The sequence below is a fragment of the Aspergillus aculeatus genome (genome assembly GCF_001890905.1).
Source record: "Aspergillus aculeatus ATCC 16872 unplaced genomic scaffold ASPACscaffold_10, whole genome shotgun sequence".
Lineage (NCBI taxonomy): Eukaryota > Fungi > Ascomycota > Eurotiomycetes > Eurotiales > Aspergillaceae > Aspergillus > Aspergillus aculeatus.
The window spans coordinates 286,157-300,183 of NW_017962985.1; the positions used below are offsets into that span (position 1 = coordinate 286,157).

At 52.7% G+C, this 14,027-nt stretch overlaps 3 protein-coding genes across 3 annotated transcripts; all 3 read left to right on the plus strand.

Annotated features, from left to right (window-relative positions):
• Positions 1-1,831: 1,831 nt before the first annotated feature.
• Positions 1,832-3,139, plus strand: ASPACDRAFT_30664 (zinc-binding alcohol dehydrogenase family protein; the record flags this gene model as incomplete). The annotated part of the gene is made up of 4 exons (XM_020199752.1): positions 1,832-1,985; positions 2,069-2,413; positions 2,508-2,878; positions 2,957-3,139. 4 exons carry the CDS (start codon positions 1,832-1,834, stop codon positions 3,137-3,139), a joined length of 1,053 nt encoding a protein of 350 aa, XP_020055022.1.
• A 2,551-nt stretch (positions 3,140-5,690) lies between these two features.
• ASPACDRAFT_30457 (Zn(II)2Cys6 transcription factor) lies at positions 5,691-8,052 on the plus strand (the record flags this gene model as incomplete). Its single annotated transcript, XM_020199730.1, has 5 exons — positions 5,691-6,602; positions 6,650-6,828; positions 6,887-7,185; positions 7,235-7,449; positions 7,504-8,052. 5 exons carry the CDS (start codon positions 5,691-5,693, stop codon positions 8,050-8,052), a joined length of 2,154 nt encoding a protein of 717 aa, XP_020055023.1.
• Positions 8,053-9,851: 1,799 nt separating this feature from the next.
• Positions 9,852-13,938, plus strand: ASPACDRAFT_79496 (uncharacterized protein). The gene is made up of 7 exons (XM_020205420.1): positions 9,852-10,005; positions 10,108-11,139; positions 11,191-11,910; positions 11,958-12,974; positions 13,026-13,296; positions 13,364-13,478; positions 13,538-13,938. Exons 1-7 carry the CDS (start codon positions 9,986-9,988, stop codon positions 13,747-13,749), a joined length of 3,387 nt encoding a protein of 1,128 aa, XP_020055024.1. The 5' UTR covers positions 9,852-9,985; the 3' UTR covers positions 13,750-13,938.
• Positions 13,939-14,027: the final 89 nt, after the last annotated feature.

Consider the following 14,027-nt stretch of genomic DNA (forward strand, 5'->3'; position numbering starts at 1 on the left):
GTTTATGAGAAGCTAATACAGACATATTAACTAAAGAAGCAGAAAGGAAAAAAGAAAGAAATAGGTAACACCACAAAAAAGAAAGACGAATCATCGTGTAGTTGTGGTGAGTGATGTAGAAGATCGTGTGGTGTCTTTCTGCCCCATCAATGAATGGGTCTCCGCATCAGATTTAAAGGGAGAGAAAAGGGAAAACAAGAAAAGAAAAGAAAAAGGCTCACGCCTACTTCGGAACAGCCGGCGTGACCTGTGCATATGATTCTTTCTCATTTTCTGGTGCAGAAAAGGGAAAAACTACCCTGACTCTACCTTGCTGAGATGGCATCGTGCATGCCTTCGGAGATAATGATTAACATCTCAGAGAATAGATACCCAGGCGGGCAGGCAGCGGCAGGTTTATACGACGATCATACTTGTACCTATTACCCAGAAACAAGAGGGTTGATGTTGAGGGGGATGGTACGGTACAGCATTTGTCTTGACTATGTTTCATGTTTGGTAAGCGAGAGGAAATGTCGAAGGGAGCGAGCGTTTTGCGCCTACTAAGATGTGCATGGGATGGATGGATTCAAAAGGCCGGGCTTCAAGGGCAAGTGCAAGCGCAAGCGCAAGTGTCCTTACTAGTCAAAGCGAGTACAGAGTGGGTACCATACCATTCATTCCCTGAAGGATTTACCAACCATTGCACGAGCCTGAACCTCTGAGTGGGGCAAAGACCACTTCCTCGGTCCGAACGCTCTAAGCCTGACAAAGATTAAGCTATCTATCAACCTCCCCCCACCGATTTCAGCCGCGATGGCTGAACCTGCTTACCAATGGAGACTTCAACATGCACAATGATGTTCCTGCGGGAATAACCCTGATCCTGATTCCCTAATTTTTCTGCTTTCAACACCACCACTTACCACGCTGAAGGAATGAAACCCAGACTTAATCCTGCTTCGACGGTCATGTCTGCTTGGATTGCGACTCATCCAGACGAGTTTCTCGCATGATTTCATAGTACAGGCCTCCGTACATCTGCCAATGAAGAGTGAGACAGAGCCGACATGATGAACAGTAATTACCGCACACTACCGCACACTAACGAGGAAACCTCGCCGTTAGAGGCGTGGCGGAGCAGGCGGCCTACGGAGTACGTACTGCCTACTGAGGAATGAGCTAGAAAAAGTGGAGTTTGGGAAAGATATTACGTGACGAAGACGAGCGCCTCAGGCTCTCAGCAGCTTCCTTCAAAAGAGGGATATAGACGCCCTGAAGGAGGTGCCATACAGATCATCCTCCTGTGGGGCATGGTCTGCTCGTAGACTGACACTCGCCTTTCAGCAAAGACCGCCAGAAAGACCACAAGAGCCAACTGACTATACAGAGTAATGTTGTTTTTGCCCTTGGTCGCCACTGATGCAAGGGAGAAAACAGAACTGCATGGCTTCACGATGCCTTTGCTTGATTCATTTCACATTTGTGCGTGCCCATAGATGATTTTTGACAAGAGATTAGTTCGGGGTATAAACACACAGTATAACTGCATCTACTATGTATTTACCGGACGAGCAGAAAAGCAGGACGCTCCGGCCCTACCTCCCATTAAAGCACTTTGAAGAGTGGGAAAACCTGGAAAACTCCAGCATCTTACTCTGTCGCAGACAAAAGGCCGAGTCTCGTCATTCCCGTACCTCGTAGTCTTGATGCTACGCTACGTCAAGCTTTAAAAACCAAGCTCACCGCGTTGCTGGTGTACATTGCCCCAAGATCTATAAAACTCTTACTCAGAAAGCTCCTCGATTCGACTCTTCCACCGAGCATTTCTCTACCAACAACAGACCCAACCATGTCTTCCGTCAACGACTCCAACACTGCACTGGTCGTCCGCGTCAACGACGGCGAGTCCCCCCGCTTCTCCAAAGAACAAATCCCCATACCTCGCCCCGAGGCTCATCAGGTTTTGGTCAAACTTTCCCATGTTGCACAGAATCCCACGGATGGTATATCTCTCCTTTCTCCTCGGCGCCACCAGCCAGATCCTGCGCGCCCCTATCGAGACAGAAGACTTAACGCTGATCGCTAGTGCAATCCTTTGACGGCAACGCCTTCGGAGACGGCGTCGTTCTAGGCTGCGACTTTGTCGGCAAAGTGGTTGAGCTGGGACACGAGGTGACCCGACTAGTCAAGGGCGATATCGTTGCTGGTTTGATTTGGGGGGGTGAAATCAAAGGACTTGGCGCCTACAGCCAGTATTGTCTGGCGGACGAGCGCATCGCCTTCAAGGTGCCGGAAGGGATTTCCTGCGCAGAGGCTAGTACTGTCCCTCTCGCGGCTGCCACCGCCTGGTTAGCTCTTTTGTCCAAGGACTGTCTGGCTCTCGATCGATTCCACGCCCAGGGTACCAGTGTTCTGGTCTGGGGTGGCAGCTGTACGTGATCTCTACCCACCATGCTCGATATTTCCCCCTAAATCCCTTCTTTCCCTCCTCCCCGCCTTCTCCTCCCCCTCTAACCTCTCTGCAGCAAGTGTGGGTCTCTATGCCATCCAACTGGCATCACACTATGGTTTCGAGGTGGTGACCACCTGCAGTCCCCGGCACGCCGAACTGGTCCGGGCCTTCGGGGCCAAGCATGTTTTTGACTACAAGGATGAGACCACCATAGAGAAGATCAAGTCCGTCGTACCCAGTCTTCTGCATGCCTTCGATACCATTGGGGTCAAGGGCTCGTCGGGGGCTGCCTCTCGGTGTTTCGCGGCGGGTCCTGGGACCATCTGTACCGTGCGGCCTGGCAAAGCCAACACCCAAGATGTCCTTCAAGGCACCCAAGTGACCGACGTCTTGGTGTGGACCGCCTTCTTAAAAGACCACGCCTACGGTAAATTCAAGTGGCCCGTATGTGTTCGACCAATCGACCCCCCAATCTTCTATTTTGGGCCGAGCTAATGTGCCGGATTGGCCGGATTCCTGTAGGCCCACCAGCACGACCATGAACTCACCAGCGAGTTGTTTGAAAGGATTCCCGCCTGGCTGCAAAGGGGAGATCTCAAGCCAAGCAGGCCCAAGGTACTGGCAGGACTTGACTCGGTGCCGGACGGATTTCAAGAATACAGGGATGGAAAAGTCTCGGCGTTTAAGATAGTCTATGAGCTATGAAGGTCTAAATCGCCACTTAGTGGCACTCGATAGGATACTTTTTGTTCTCACTGTAGAGAATTCTGCTTAGCTGAATTTTAGTATATTGTGAATTTCTACAACAGCCTGATCCAATGGGTATGCTGTTGCCAAATCACGCACCTACGGCTCGAGACGGGCTAGATAAGAGGCAGCCCTAGTCTTTCACCAAGCAGCAGTCGTCCACTCAGGCAGTAGTCGTCCATGTAGCAATGGGTCACCGTTTAGTCATTAGTTCTTCATGACAGTTCAGTCCTTTCTTGTCTGGGCCTGCCGCCTGACAAACTGAGAGCAAGAAAGCCAAGAATGAATCTCGTCCTTGGCCCGTCCTTTCTGAGCCCGATTCGACAAGCTCAGAGGCCTGTCAATCAACTTCATTCATGTCCCCACTTTCCGCTCCCCCGTTCTCCCGCTTTGAATGCATCTTAGGCCCAGGAGGCGAGGAAGTTTTTGCACACACAATGGTTTGCTGGTCTCGAAATGCATTGATCGGAGCCATATGGGTGAAAATGCCCCTCCGTCTATTGATACGGATTCCAGTCCCGTTATAGTAATTCCCAGATATCTTGACACACGAGGTATGTCGATGCTTCTGAGACATTCCTCCTTTGTGAAACTAGTGCTAGTATACGCACGAGCCGTGCTGCTCTGAAGAAACTTTATAACCTACTATTTGGGAGTTGGGAATCCGTTCAAAAATGTTATATCAGCTGGGTCTAAATTTAGGGCTAAGAATTAACTGAATCCTATTCGACCCGACGCAATACGAGAAGCCCGAGAAGCTAGAAAAGCCAGACAAGGCAGCTGCCTGGCTACTAACAGTTAGTTTGGCCGATGGCATGCGCATCTGAATCCTCTGGGTGAAATCGGAATAGCTAAGTAGATGCGATGCCAATCCGTCTCGGCGCTAGCCGCTCCTTCGGCTCCTGCCAATGCCTGATGTATCCGCTTGTGGAACTAGAGGCGCTGACGGCGCACAGCCCGTGCATGAGAATGGTGCATATCTGGGAGCTTTGCAAAGCCTCATGTAAGACACGACCTTGCCTATTCCCTCCTGAAGACTCCGCTGAGTGGTTCTGACGATGCTGGATGCAGTGTAGTCTGCAGAAATGGAGACGGTCGAAGCGAGTACGATGGGTTGAAAACGGGATGAGGACTGCTTTATCGCCGCAACCATGCGAGTGATTTTCATCCTGCGATAGCCACACGAGGGCTTGATGTGATGGGAGCGCGAAGAATTTTCCGCACTACGCCATTCAAGTGTAGGGCTTATAGCCAAGGCAATAGTGATACAGTTGTCTAACCGTGGCCTCGAAAGCTATATAGAGGGACTGCTTCGCCCATCTCCTCTCACTTCTTCTTCTATCCCAAGTAAGGCGCCATTCCCAGAGCTTCTTGATCAACCCAGAGTGTGAGCACCTTTACCATCCATCACCCAGCTGCTGCGATCATTTCAAAAATGCTCTGGAGTATCCTCGCGACTGGCTTCTTGGGCGTTGCCACCCAGGCGGCCGTGCCGGCCACTGGTACTGCCGCATCCAAGTCGGAGCAGATCAAGGCATTGCTTGGGCCCCAGCTATCTGAGAATGCTACGCTAATCTTCCCGGACTCGACAGAGTGGGACGAAGTTACTGATCGTGCTTCTGCGCCCCGCGTCCACCCGGGCTATCTCGCCGTGGTCGATATAGCTGCCGAGGAGGACGTCGTGAATACGGTACGTGAGGAGCTGTTGAGGAAGACCAGGACCGGCTGACTGTCTGGTTTTTACAGATCAAAGTCGCCAATGAGATAGGAGTCCCGTTCCTGGCCATAACCGGCACCCACGGTTGGACCGATGATCTCAGCAAGATCCAAGACGGCATTCAGATCCGGATGCGTGGCCTCAACCAGGTAAAACTCAGCGCTGACGGTCAAACTGCTATTGCCGGTGGTGGTGTCATTCAATACGAGGTCGTCCAGACTCTCTATCCGCATGGAAAGCAAGCTGGTATTCCCCCCCCCCCACGTGTGTCTTCCCCCGTGCAATATCTCGCAGCAGCACTGACAAGCATGGTTTACCCCCTAAAGTCCACGGTCTCTGCGAGTGCGTCTCCATCATGGGTCCGCTGCTGGGTGGTGGCCACAGCATGCTCCAGGGGGCTCACGGTTATGCTGCTGACAACTTGGTCTCGGCTAAAGTGGCTCTGCACAACGGTACTGTTGTCACCGCCTCGGCCACCGAGAACGAAGATCTTTTCTCGATGACCTGGCAAAAGTGGTATACATCATTGCCATTGCAGCTCGAAAATTTGAATAAATGGAACAGAATTCCATCTCACACACATCGTTGGAAGTGATTGTAATCCAGCTGTAGAAACAAACCTCTTGGTCGAGTCCGTCTTTCAGGCTAGGACGGATCTGGCTCGGAATAACGGATAAATTCACGTGATCTAAATCCGATCCTCCCAACTGCCTCCCAATGAATGACGCATCACGATGAACCTTCCATTTTAACAAGACACAACGACTCAGCCAGCCAACTTGCCCCGTGCAAATGGCTGACGCCGAGTCCCCGGCTCAATCAACGGGTTGGCGGATCGCCAAGGCATGTCAGGAGTGCAGGAAGCGGAAGATCAAATGCAACGGAGTCAACCCCTGCAAAACCTGCCAATTGCGGGGGACCCCATGCATCTACCGCGATGTCGTCCGCCAGCGGAGGAAGAGATATCAATATCAAGCGAGACTCGATACTGACAGGCCTGGGTCTGATGGGGCCACCACTACCACTACTCGGCCCGACGAGGGCAGTGCTGCGCGGCAGTGGTCTCCCGGTCCGTCACACCACCAAGCACAAGCACGTCGGCGGAACCCATCGGTCAGTTTGAACGTCAACAACAGCGTCTCAGCCACCCACATGACATCGCCCTCATGCAAGGTCCAACTGTACTATGGCTCCACCTCGCACTTTGCCCTCATGCACGAGGTGTACAGAGGCTTGGTGGCCAACAGTCAGTCGGCCGAGGTGGATCGGCCCCACGGCGAGGTTGAAGAAGCCGGAGCTGGTCTGGACATGTTTAGCTTTCGTCGCGTCTTCTTCGGTACACCCTCAGACTCCCATGATGCCACCAAGACCGTTGCGGGCCTGGACTCTCAGCTGCTTTTCTTGCCCTATGAGCTAGCCAAATGCTTTCTCGAACGTTTCTTGGCTACCCTGTACAACCTGGCCCCGTTGTGGCCCAAGGAAGAGTTCTATTATCAACTGGATCAACTGTATGGCCAAGGGCCGGATGTTCGTCCCGATAAAATCACCCAGTCAATCCTGCTCGTGGCCATGGCAACTGGAGCACTGGCCACCCAGCATCACAGCTGGGGTGATACGCTTTACGATCGCGTCAAGCTATCCATGCATTCACTTGATGATGTTGTGAACCTACAAACCATCCAGCTAGCGCTCATCATGATAAGTGTTCGACGAGACTGTTGCGAGTCGATGACGCTGACCTCTCTTCCCAGCACGCCCATTATCAAAGCGAACAGGGCAGGCCCAACTCTACATTCCTGCTCATGGGCACAGCCACACGAAAGGCTATCTCAGCTGGGTTGCACAAGGAAGCCCCAAGTGCGGGCGAAGACGCCGCCGACAGCACCGAAAAACGACGTGCTACATTCTGGTCCCTCTGCTTCTACGAAATGTAAGGGACTAGCCTCTACCGTGTACCCTGTCTTGCCCACCGCTGATTTTATGCACAGCTGGACGTGTTTCCACCTTGGACGACCAAGCTCGCTGTCATTAAAGGATGTCAGTATCGCCCCTCCTGAGGATTCTTTCCTCCAGGTCCTCGTCAGCCTTGGCAAGGTTGTTGCTCGATCGGCGTCGGAGATGCACGGCCGCCGCCATGAGTCCTTGCTACAAATGTGGAAGATTGCTAGATCAATCATCGACGAGCTCCGCGGTTTCGACGGCTTGATGAGACAGGCGCTGGGCTTTGGGCTGGACAAATGTGCCCAGCCAGGGAGCTTGGGGGTGCGACAGATCATTGCGACCACTCGTAAGATACATGAAACCAGGATCCTTGACGGAGTTGCTGATTGCCACAGTATATTATCACACAATTCTTCTCACCTTTCGACCATTTCTGATATTTCGTGGACGGTGGCAACAGGATATGAAACGGTCATCATGCGTTGCGGGTACGAAACGAGCGACTGAAATTCCCTCATGGCTCAACGACGCCTGCAACCAAGCCCTCAGCGCTGCATGCCGGACCATTCATCATCTATGCGAAGCATCGGCGTGCAATGAACTTGTTAGAGTATGTTGTTCTTTGAAGAGCTATTTGAGCATCAGAAGGCTGATGACCTTATAGGAGTTGCGGTATCATGGCTACTTCTTAGGCAACTCATCTTTTGCGCTCATGTACGACCTCATGCACGGTGAGAATCTTGCGGCCACACACCTGCCGTGGATCCATGCTGCCGTGCAAGGAATGTCACAGATGCGGCCTGGGGATCCGATCAAGAGTTCCATTACCGCCATCCAAACTGTCTTGAGGAAACTACACCCCTCGTATGAGTGGGTAGCACCGGAAACCGCCAAAAGTCAGATGTATGATTATGAAAACACACCACCCTTCAATCCACGGCGACATCCGACGTCCGCCTCCCACCAAGGGCAGAGTTTCATGCCAATGGCTACACCCGGGGATCCGGCGACAGTAGGGACCCTCCCCATGCTGTCTGATCTACAAGGAAATTTGTTACAGGACGACATACGCATCCCCAGCGGTAGCGTAGGCAGTGGAGATGATCTTCTCGATTTCACACAATCCGACATGGGCTGGGACTTTGATTTCTCCACGATGGATCTGGAGGCCTTCTTTTCCATCAATGCAGACCTAGACCCGATGGCGTTCTGAAATAGTGCCTGGCGCATGATCGAACACGATAGGCCCTGGCACACTGCGCTGCTTGGGCGACGCTGGCATTGGGACCTACCTTTGCCGCTACCCTTTGCCACGGGTACAGTACATATCGGCGAAAGACAAAATAGACAGGACTAGTTGATCCTTCGGTACCCAGGATTTGGAATAGCTCATTTGGCCGGCGAGCGGTTGAAGATCTGGACGAATGGAATGCGTGACACCAGCGTGGACTACCACCCCTGGACCTTAATAGCCAAGATTCGATACAGACTTACACCGAGCTCGATGCATTGCAATGCATTCGAGCCATTTCCTTGATTGAGCCGGTAGATCAGCCTAGCGCTGGTACCCGGCGATGATACATCAACCGCGGGTACGGGGTGAACCGGGCGGTGTTAAGGTATTGTGGGTTTCAGGTTTCCATCCGTGCCGGGAGGACAGTTCATCCCTGGAGATTGTGCGTTGCGGGTCTAGGAATCGGATACTACCGATCGATTATGTGGGATGGATCACTGGCCTGCCAACTTTTTTTCTTTCCCACATGTGAGGCTAGAAAGGTGCTCTTTGGACATGCAGACAGCGGATCATGCAGCTGTCTCATAAGCACGATGATAGCTCACTTTCCACGCCTGTTTCTACGGTCTAAAGACCTTCTAGATACGGAGTACTTCCCATTTCTATAGTTAGGTGTTGGTCTAGCCCCAAGGGGTAAAAGTACTTTTCCCCACTAGTGATTTGTTGGGGTGGGGATAATTATCATCTGGGACCTTGGAGATACGTTGTATTGCAATCCGCAGTGCCTGCGAGGATTTACCATCATGAATGATTTCAAATCGTGAATCATCACCATGAATGATCACATAATCATGAGTAGATAATCAATAATTGGGTGCCTCAGGCATGGGGTGTTGAAAGCGGAAAGATGAGGCAAGAACCTCGAAGAAAGAAGTGAAAGAAGCTGAAAATGAATGGAGGCCAGGCCGGCACGGGCGGGAATCGGGATTGAAGCCGCGAGCTGCGGGCGAGTTTGTTAGTACTTCGTTCCCCCGACGATCGCCTATTTTCTACTCTTCTCTGTCTCTCCTTCCATTTTTTTTCCCTTTCCTCTTTGCCTTTTCCGGCCACATCGTGCACAACTCTATTGAAACCACTGTGGAGTTCTCGCTAAGTTTCCTTTTTTTCCCCCTTATCGTTTTTCTCGTGAGCACAGTTACATCCGTCCTTCCATCTATCTATTCAATTATCCACTTTCCATCGATCCCACATTCCAACTACAACCTCCCCCTCTCGCGCAATCTCCACGAAGCCCCCATCGCCGGTCCCTCCCCGAGCCCGCTTCCTCGGGTAAGAATTCCTCCCAGGATTCTCGCTTGGTTTCTCCGATTGACAGATATAAATAAGGCCTTATTCTGCGCCTCGTAGGGAATACTTCGGAGCCGAATTTCTTCCCCCCACAGGAAGCTTTTCGGCCGGATCATGCGCTCAGAGTCGTCATGGTCGAACCGTGGATCACCAACGGTCGTTCCCGGAAATTCACCAGGTAGAAAGCCAACGCACCGAGTGATTCGGGGCCGTCGATGATCCCCTTACCCAAGCTGCGACCCTATGAGCGGAGACGCTGGACGGCCTAGACCCATTTCCGCACCGACTCCACTTCTAAGCCCACTTGGCTGGGGGGGGCTTTCCTGTTCAGCTCCGACGGTGGCCAATCTCTCAACTTTATTTGACCTTCAAAAGCTGCGCGGCAATCTCGGCCCTTTGCACGCACTCACACGATATAGCTTAACCTCTCCGCTGTGCCTGTCATTCTTCCTCATCGTCTTTCTTCCCACCGGGGTGATCGGACGAGCTCGTATCATCACTTGCGATGCCATAAGGACTCTGGCCTTCAGCTATTGCGAATAGCGGCGTGCTAGCTCTGCCCTTGATGGCTCCAGATCAGACCAAGTAGGATCTCTTCCTGCCGCTATCTGGCGGCCCCAACCGGCCTTTTGCCTTTTCCATCCCACTACACTGGACAATCGACTAACAAGTTGGATTCTTGTGCAGGGTATTCAGCTTCCAGGCTATAGACCGCACGGATGGCCTGCCGCAGCCGCTGTCGGCGTCGTCGCCAGCCGACGAGCCAGACAGCTCATCGAAACCTCGTCCCCCTCCAGACTCAACCCTGACCGCTCTTTCTCGGCTCGGTGTATTGCAACTGAACTGCAAATGTGCGTTTGTGGCGTCAATCGAGAATGGACAGACGCACATCATCGCGGAAGCAGGGTCATCTGTTCTCGGAGACAACGAGACATCTGCTCTAGGACTCATGACACTAGGTCTACGCTCCGACGAGGAGGTGATATCTCATTCCCACCATCCGCCCAAGGACGCATCCACCATTATTCGGGACATTTCCGTGCAGACCGACGTCAAATCACACGCTTTCCTTCAACAGCACCCTCGTGCCAGGTTCTATGTGGAGGTTCCGGTATGCAGTTCGTCTGGGGAAGTCATTGGTACATATGGTGCTGTAGATACTCAGGCTTGGCCATCTTTTGGCGAGGCCGAATTGGCGGGTCTTCATGAAATTTCCAATTCGGTAGCACACCACCTGGAAACCGTCCGGACTGCGCGTCGCCAACTCCAGGCGGACCGTTTACTTACGGGGCTTACGGCTTTTTCTCAAGGCCAGGCCAGTACACAAAACGCCGATTGGAGCAGTCGGCGGAAGAGCATCGCATCGAACAGGAATTCGCCTCGATCCCTGGATGTGCCAGACATTGCTCGTCTGTCGGTCTCGTCCACGGCGACCCGGGAAGTCTCACCTTCTTCGGGTAGACAGCCGGGAAATGCTCAGGACTCGTCCTTCTTTCAGCGTCGACCCTCGGGTACCCCCAAGGCGGCCTCGCCCTGGGAACAGTCGCAGAATCCTAGGAAAAGGTCGGATGACACGAACAAACTGGTGATTGTCCCGGAATATACCGCCACCTCGGAGAAAACCTCACAGCTTTTCACTCGTGCCAGTGCTTTGTTACAAGAATGCATGGAGTTGGATGGGGTCATCTTCGTAGATGCATCCCGGACTAATTCCCGCAGGTAAGGCGTAAAGTCCTCACACCGTAAACTATCTACCTAACCTGGACACAGTAGCTCGACTGCTAGCGTAGGTGACTGGGACATGCTCTCCAGAGATAGTGACTTGGGGATGTCCAGTCGCTCGCCAAGTCTCTCCTCTCATGGACAATGGGCCGAGCGGTCATGCGAGACGTTGGGTCTCGCCACATCCGACCGGGTGAGCGAGGGCACCGCCAACTCGCTTCGACCAGCATTGACCGAGGGCTTGTTCCATGACCTTTTCAACGCTTGTCCCTACGGGGAGATCTTCAACCCTCCACAGTCAATCAACCTTTCACCGCTGAACTCATTGAATCGACGCAACAGCCAATCCCGGAAGGAGAGCGACGTTACTTTGCGTCAGTCGGTCGAGACTCGGCTGGCACAAACGTATCCCGAAGCCCGGTCCTTCATCTTTCTGCCGTTGTGGAACTGGAACAAATCGCGCTGGCTCGCCGGGACACTGATATGGACCTGTGACGAAGAACGCTTGTTCGATCAGGATGATCTTCACTTCCTGAAAGTGTTTGGTGACTCTGTGATTTGCAAGTATTGTCAGATTGACTGGACGGCGACCGAGAAATCCAAATCGGATCTGCTCTCCTCAGTCAGCCATGAATTGCGGTCGCCGTTGCATGGCATGCTTACAAGCACGGAGCTTCTGCAGTCGACTGGGCTTGAGTCCGCTCAGCAGGACATGGTTACCATGATTGAGACGTGCGGTCTGACATTGCTGGATACCGTAAACCATCTGTAAGTTCAGCTACATGCTATTTCACCAATCGACTGACTTTTTCAAGGCTTGACTTCACGAAGATCAACAACCTAACCCTTGTGCACAAGAAAGCCGGGGCCAATGGAAGTGCACTTGACAATCTGATGACCGATTTCGATCTGGACACGCTCATAGAGGACGTGGCCGACTCCTTGTATGTCGGCCATCGCTCTCTCATTAATGCTTCCAAGATTGCGGGTCGGTACCTGCAGACCGGCACGTCTATGACGAGTGGAGCTGCAAAGACCAACAACCCCGATGATCTGTCTGTCATTATTCAGATCGAGGATCTCGGCTCGTGGAACATTCAGTCATTATCAGGTGGCTGGCGCCGGATTGTGATGAACATCCTAGGCAATGCTTTCAAGTTCACTCGGTCGGGATATATCGAGATCTCCTTGGCGAAGAAGGTGCATAGAGATGTGGGATCCAAGAAGGTCTTCGTGCACTTTTCTGTGAAAGACACTGGAAGTGGTATTGCGCCTGAATTTCTTGAGCATCAGCTGTTCACGCCATTTGCACAGGAGAATATCTTGACCGAGGGGGTTGGGTTGGGTTTGAGCGTGGTGAACCAAGTGGTGACCTATCTGGGGGGGGAGGTAGAAGTCAAAAGCACTGTTGGCGTTGGAACGCAAGTCGACGTTTATGTGCCTCTGGACTTTGTGGCGGAGACGTTCGCACCGTCCGAACCTATTCCTAGCTCGATTACGCGGGTTTCGTTGGTCGGATTGAACGCCTATGCAGACTTGAGACAAGCCCCGGATGGGCTTCTGCGGCCGGAGGCAAAGCGCAAATTGGCTCTGCGGAGCGCGTTAAGCAATGTGCTGTTGAGTCAACCTGGGTGGATGCTGTCCTTTGCCGACTCAATCGACAAAGCATCCGGCGACATTGGGGTGATCGAGGAGTCCGCGCTGAAGGCGCTTCACGAGAAGGGCGCGACTCAACTGAAGTTCAACACAGTCATTGTGATCGGGGAACAGGGTGTCTCCATCCCGCCCGACCTCACTATCGAGGGTGCCGACGTGATCTACATCCCGCAGCCGTAAGTATCCGCCCGTGACCAGGCGACAGTCCCATGCTGACAATAGAATAGTATCGGTCCGCGGAAGATCATCCAGGCCTTGCAAAGGATCAACGAAGCTCGCCCGCAGGCCCCTTTGGCGGAGCAGGATTATATTATTGGTCCATTCTCCGGTGCTCAGCGTGGACGCAGCTTGTCGGATGCCTTCGCCCTGGCCAAGGGGTCCGAGTCGCCGCCAGTGGTGCGGGAGAATATGTCCGACTTCGCGCCGGACATGTCGCGGAAATCGAAACAAAATGACCTTCACGTGTTGATCGTCGACGACAATGATATCAATGTCAAGGTACGTCAAACATCTCAACGAGACTATTGTTTGGTTGTCCTCTGGGTCCATGCGCTAACAGTTCTAGGTCTTGACCACCTTCATGCGCAAAATCGGCTGCAGTTATGAGACCGCCACCGATGGCCTTGTCGCGTTGGAAAAGTTCAAAGCGTCGACGAAACACTTTGATTACATTCTTATGGGTATGCCAGCGCTCTCTCCATGCTCCTCACCAGGATAGCTACTGACGGCGACATCCCAGACATCTCCATGCCTGTCATGGACGGGATCGAATCCTCCAGCAAAATGCGGGAATTCGAGGAGGAGAACTCGCGCCCGCGCACGGCCATCATGGCGGTTACCGGGGTGGCGTCGAGCGAGATGCAGCAGCAGGCCTTCGCGGCGGGGATCGACGACTATCTGGTCAAGCCCCTGTCGCTTCACGACTTGAAACGAATAATGAATATTGCATGATTGTGTTTTGCGGGGCAGGGAGCTTTGGTGCGGGGTGAAAAGTGCGGGATCGTCATCCATAGAACCCATGTTTTTGGTGTTGGTGTTGGGGGTTGGGGGTTGGGGATACTTCCGGTTTGCTTTTTTGGTTTCCTGCGGGGATCTAGATGTATAAAATAGACGCATTGATGGCTTGCTTGCTTGTTTGCTGGCTTGGCTTGGCTTGGCTGATAGGAGTTGAGGTATCTTCATGCAGTCAACACATTACTTCGAACTTGTAGTCCTGATACGATACCGGT

Excerpts from the sequence above, each read along its gene's own strand:
- ASPACDRAFT_79496 (XM_020205420.1), top strand. The coding sequence starts at position 9,986 with ATGGCTCCAGATCAGACCAA. Across the intron at positions 10,006-10,107 it reads ATGGCTCCAGATCAGACCAA|GGTATTCAGCTTCCAGGCTA; the intron begins GTAGGATCTCTT and ends ATTCTTGTGCAG. Across the intron at positions 13,479-13,537 it reads CTTTGATTACATTCTTATGG|ACATCTCCATGCCTGTCATG; the intron begins GTATGCCAGCGC and ends GCGACATCCCAG.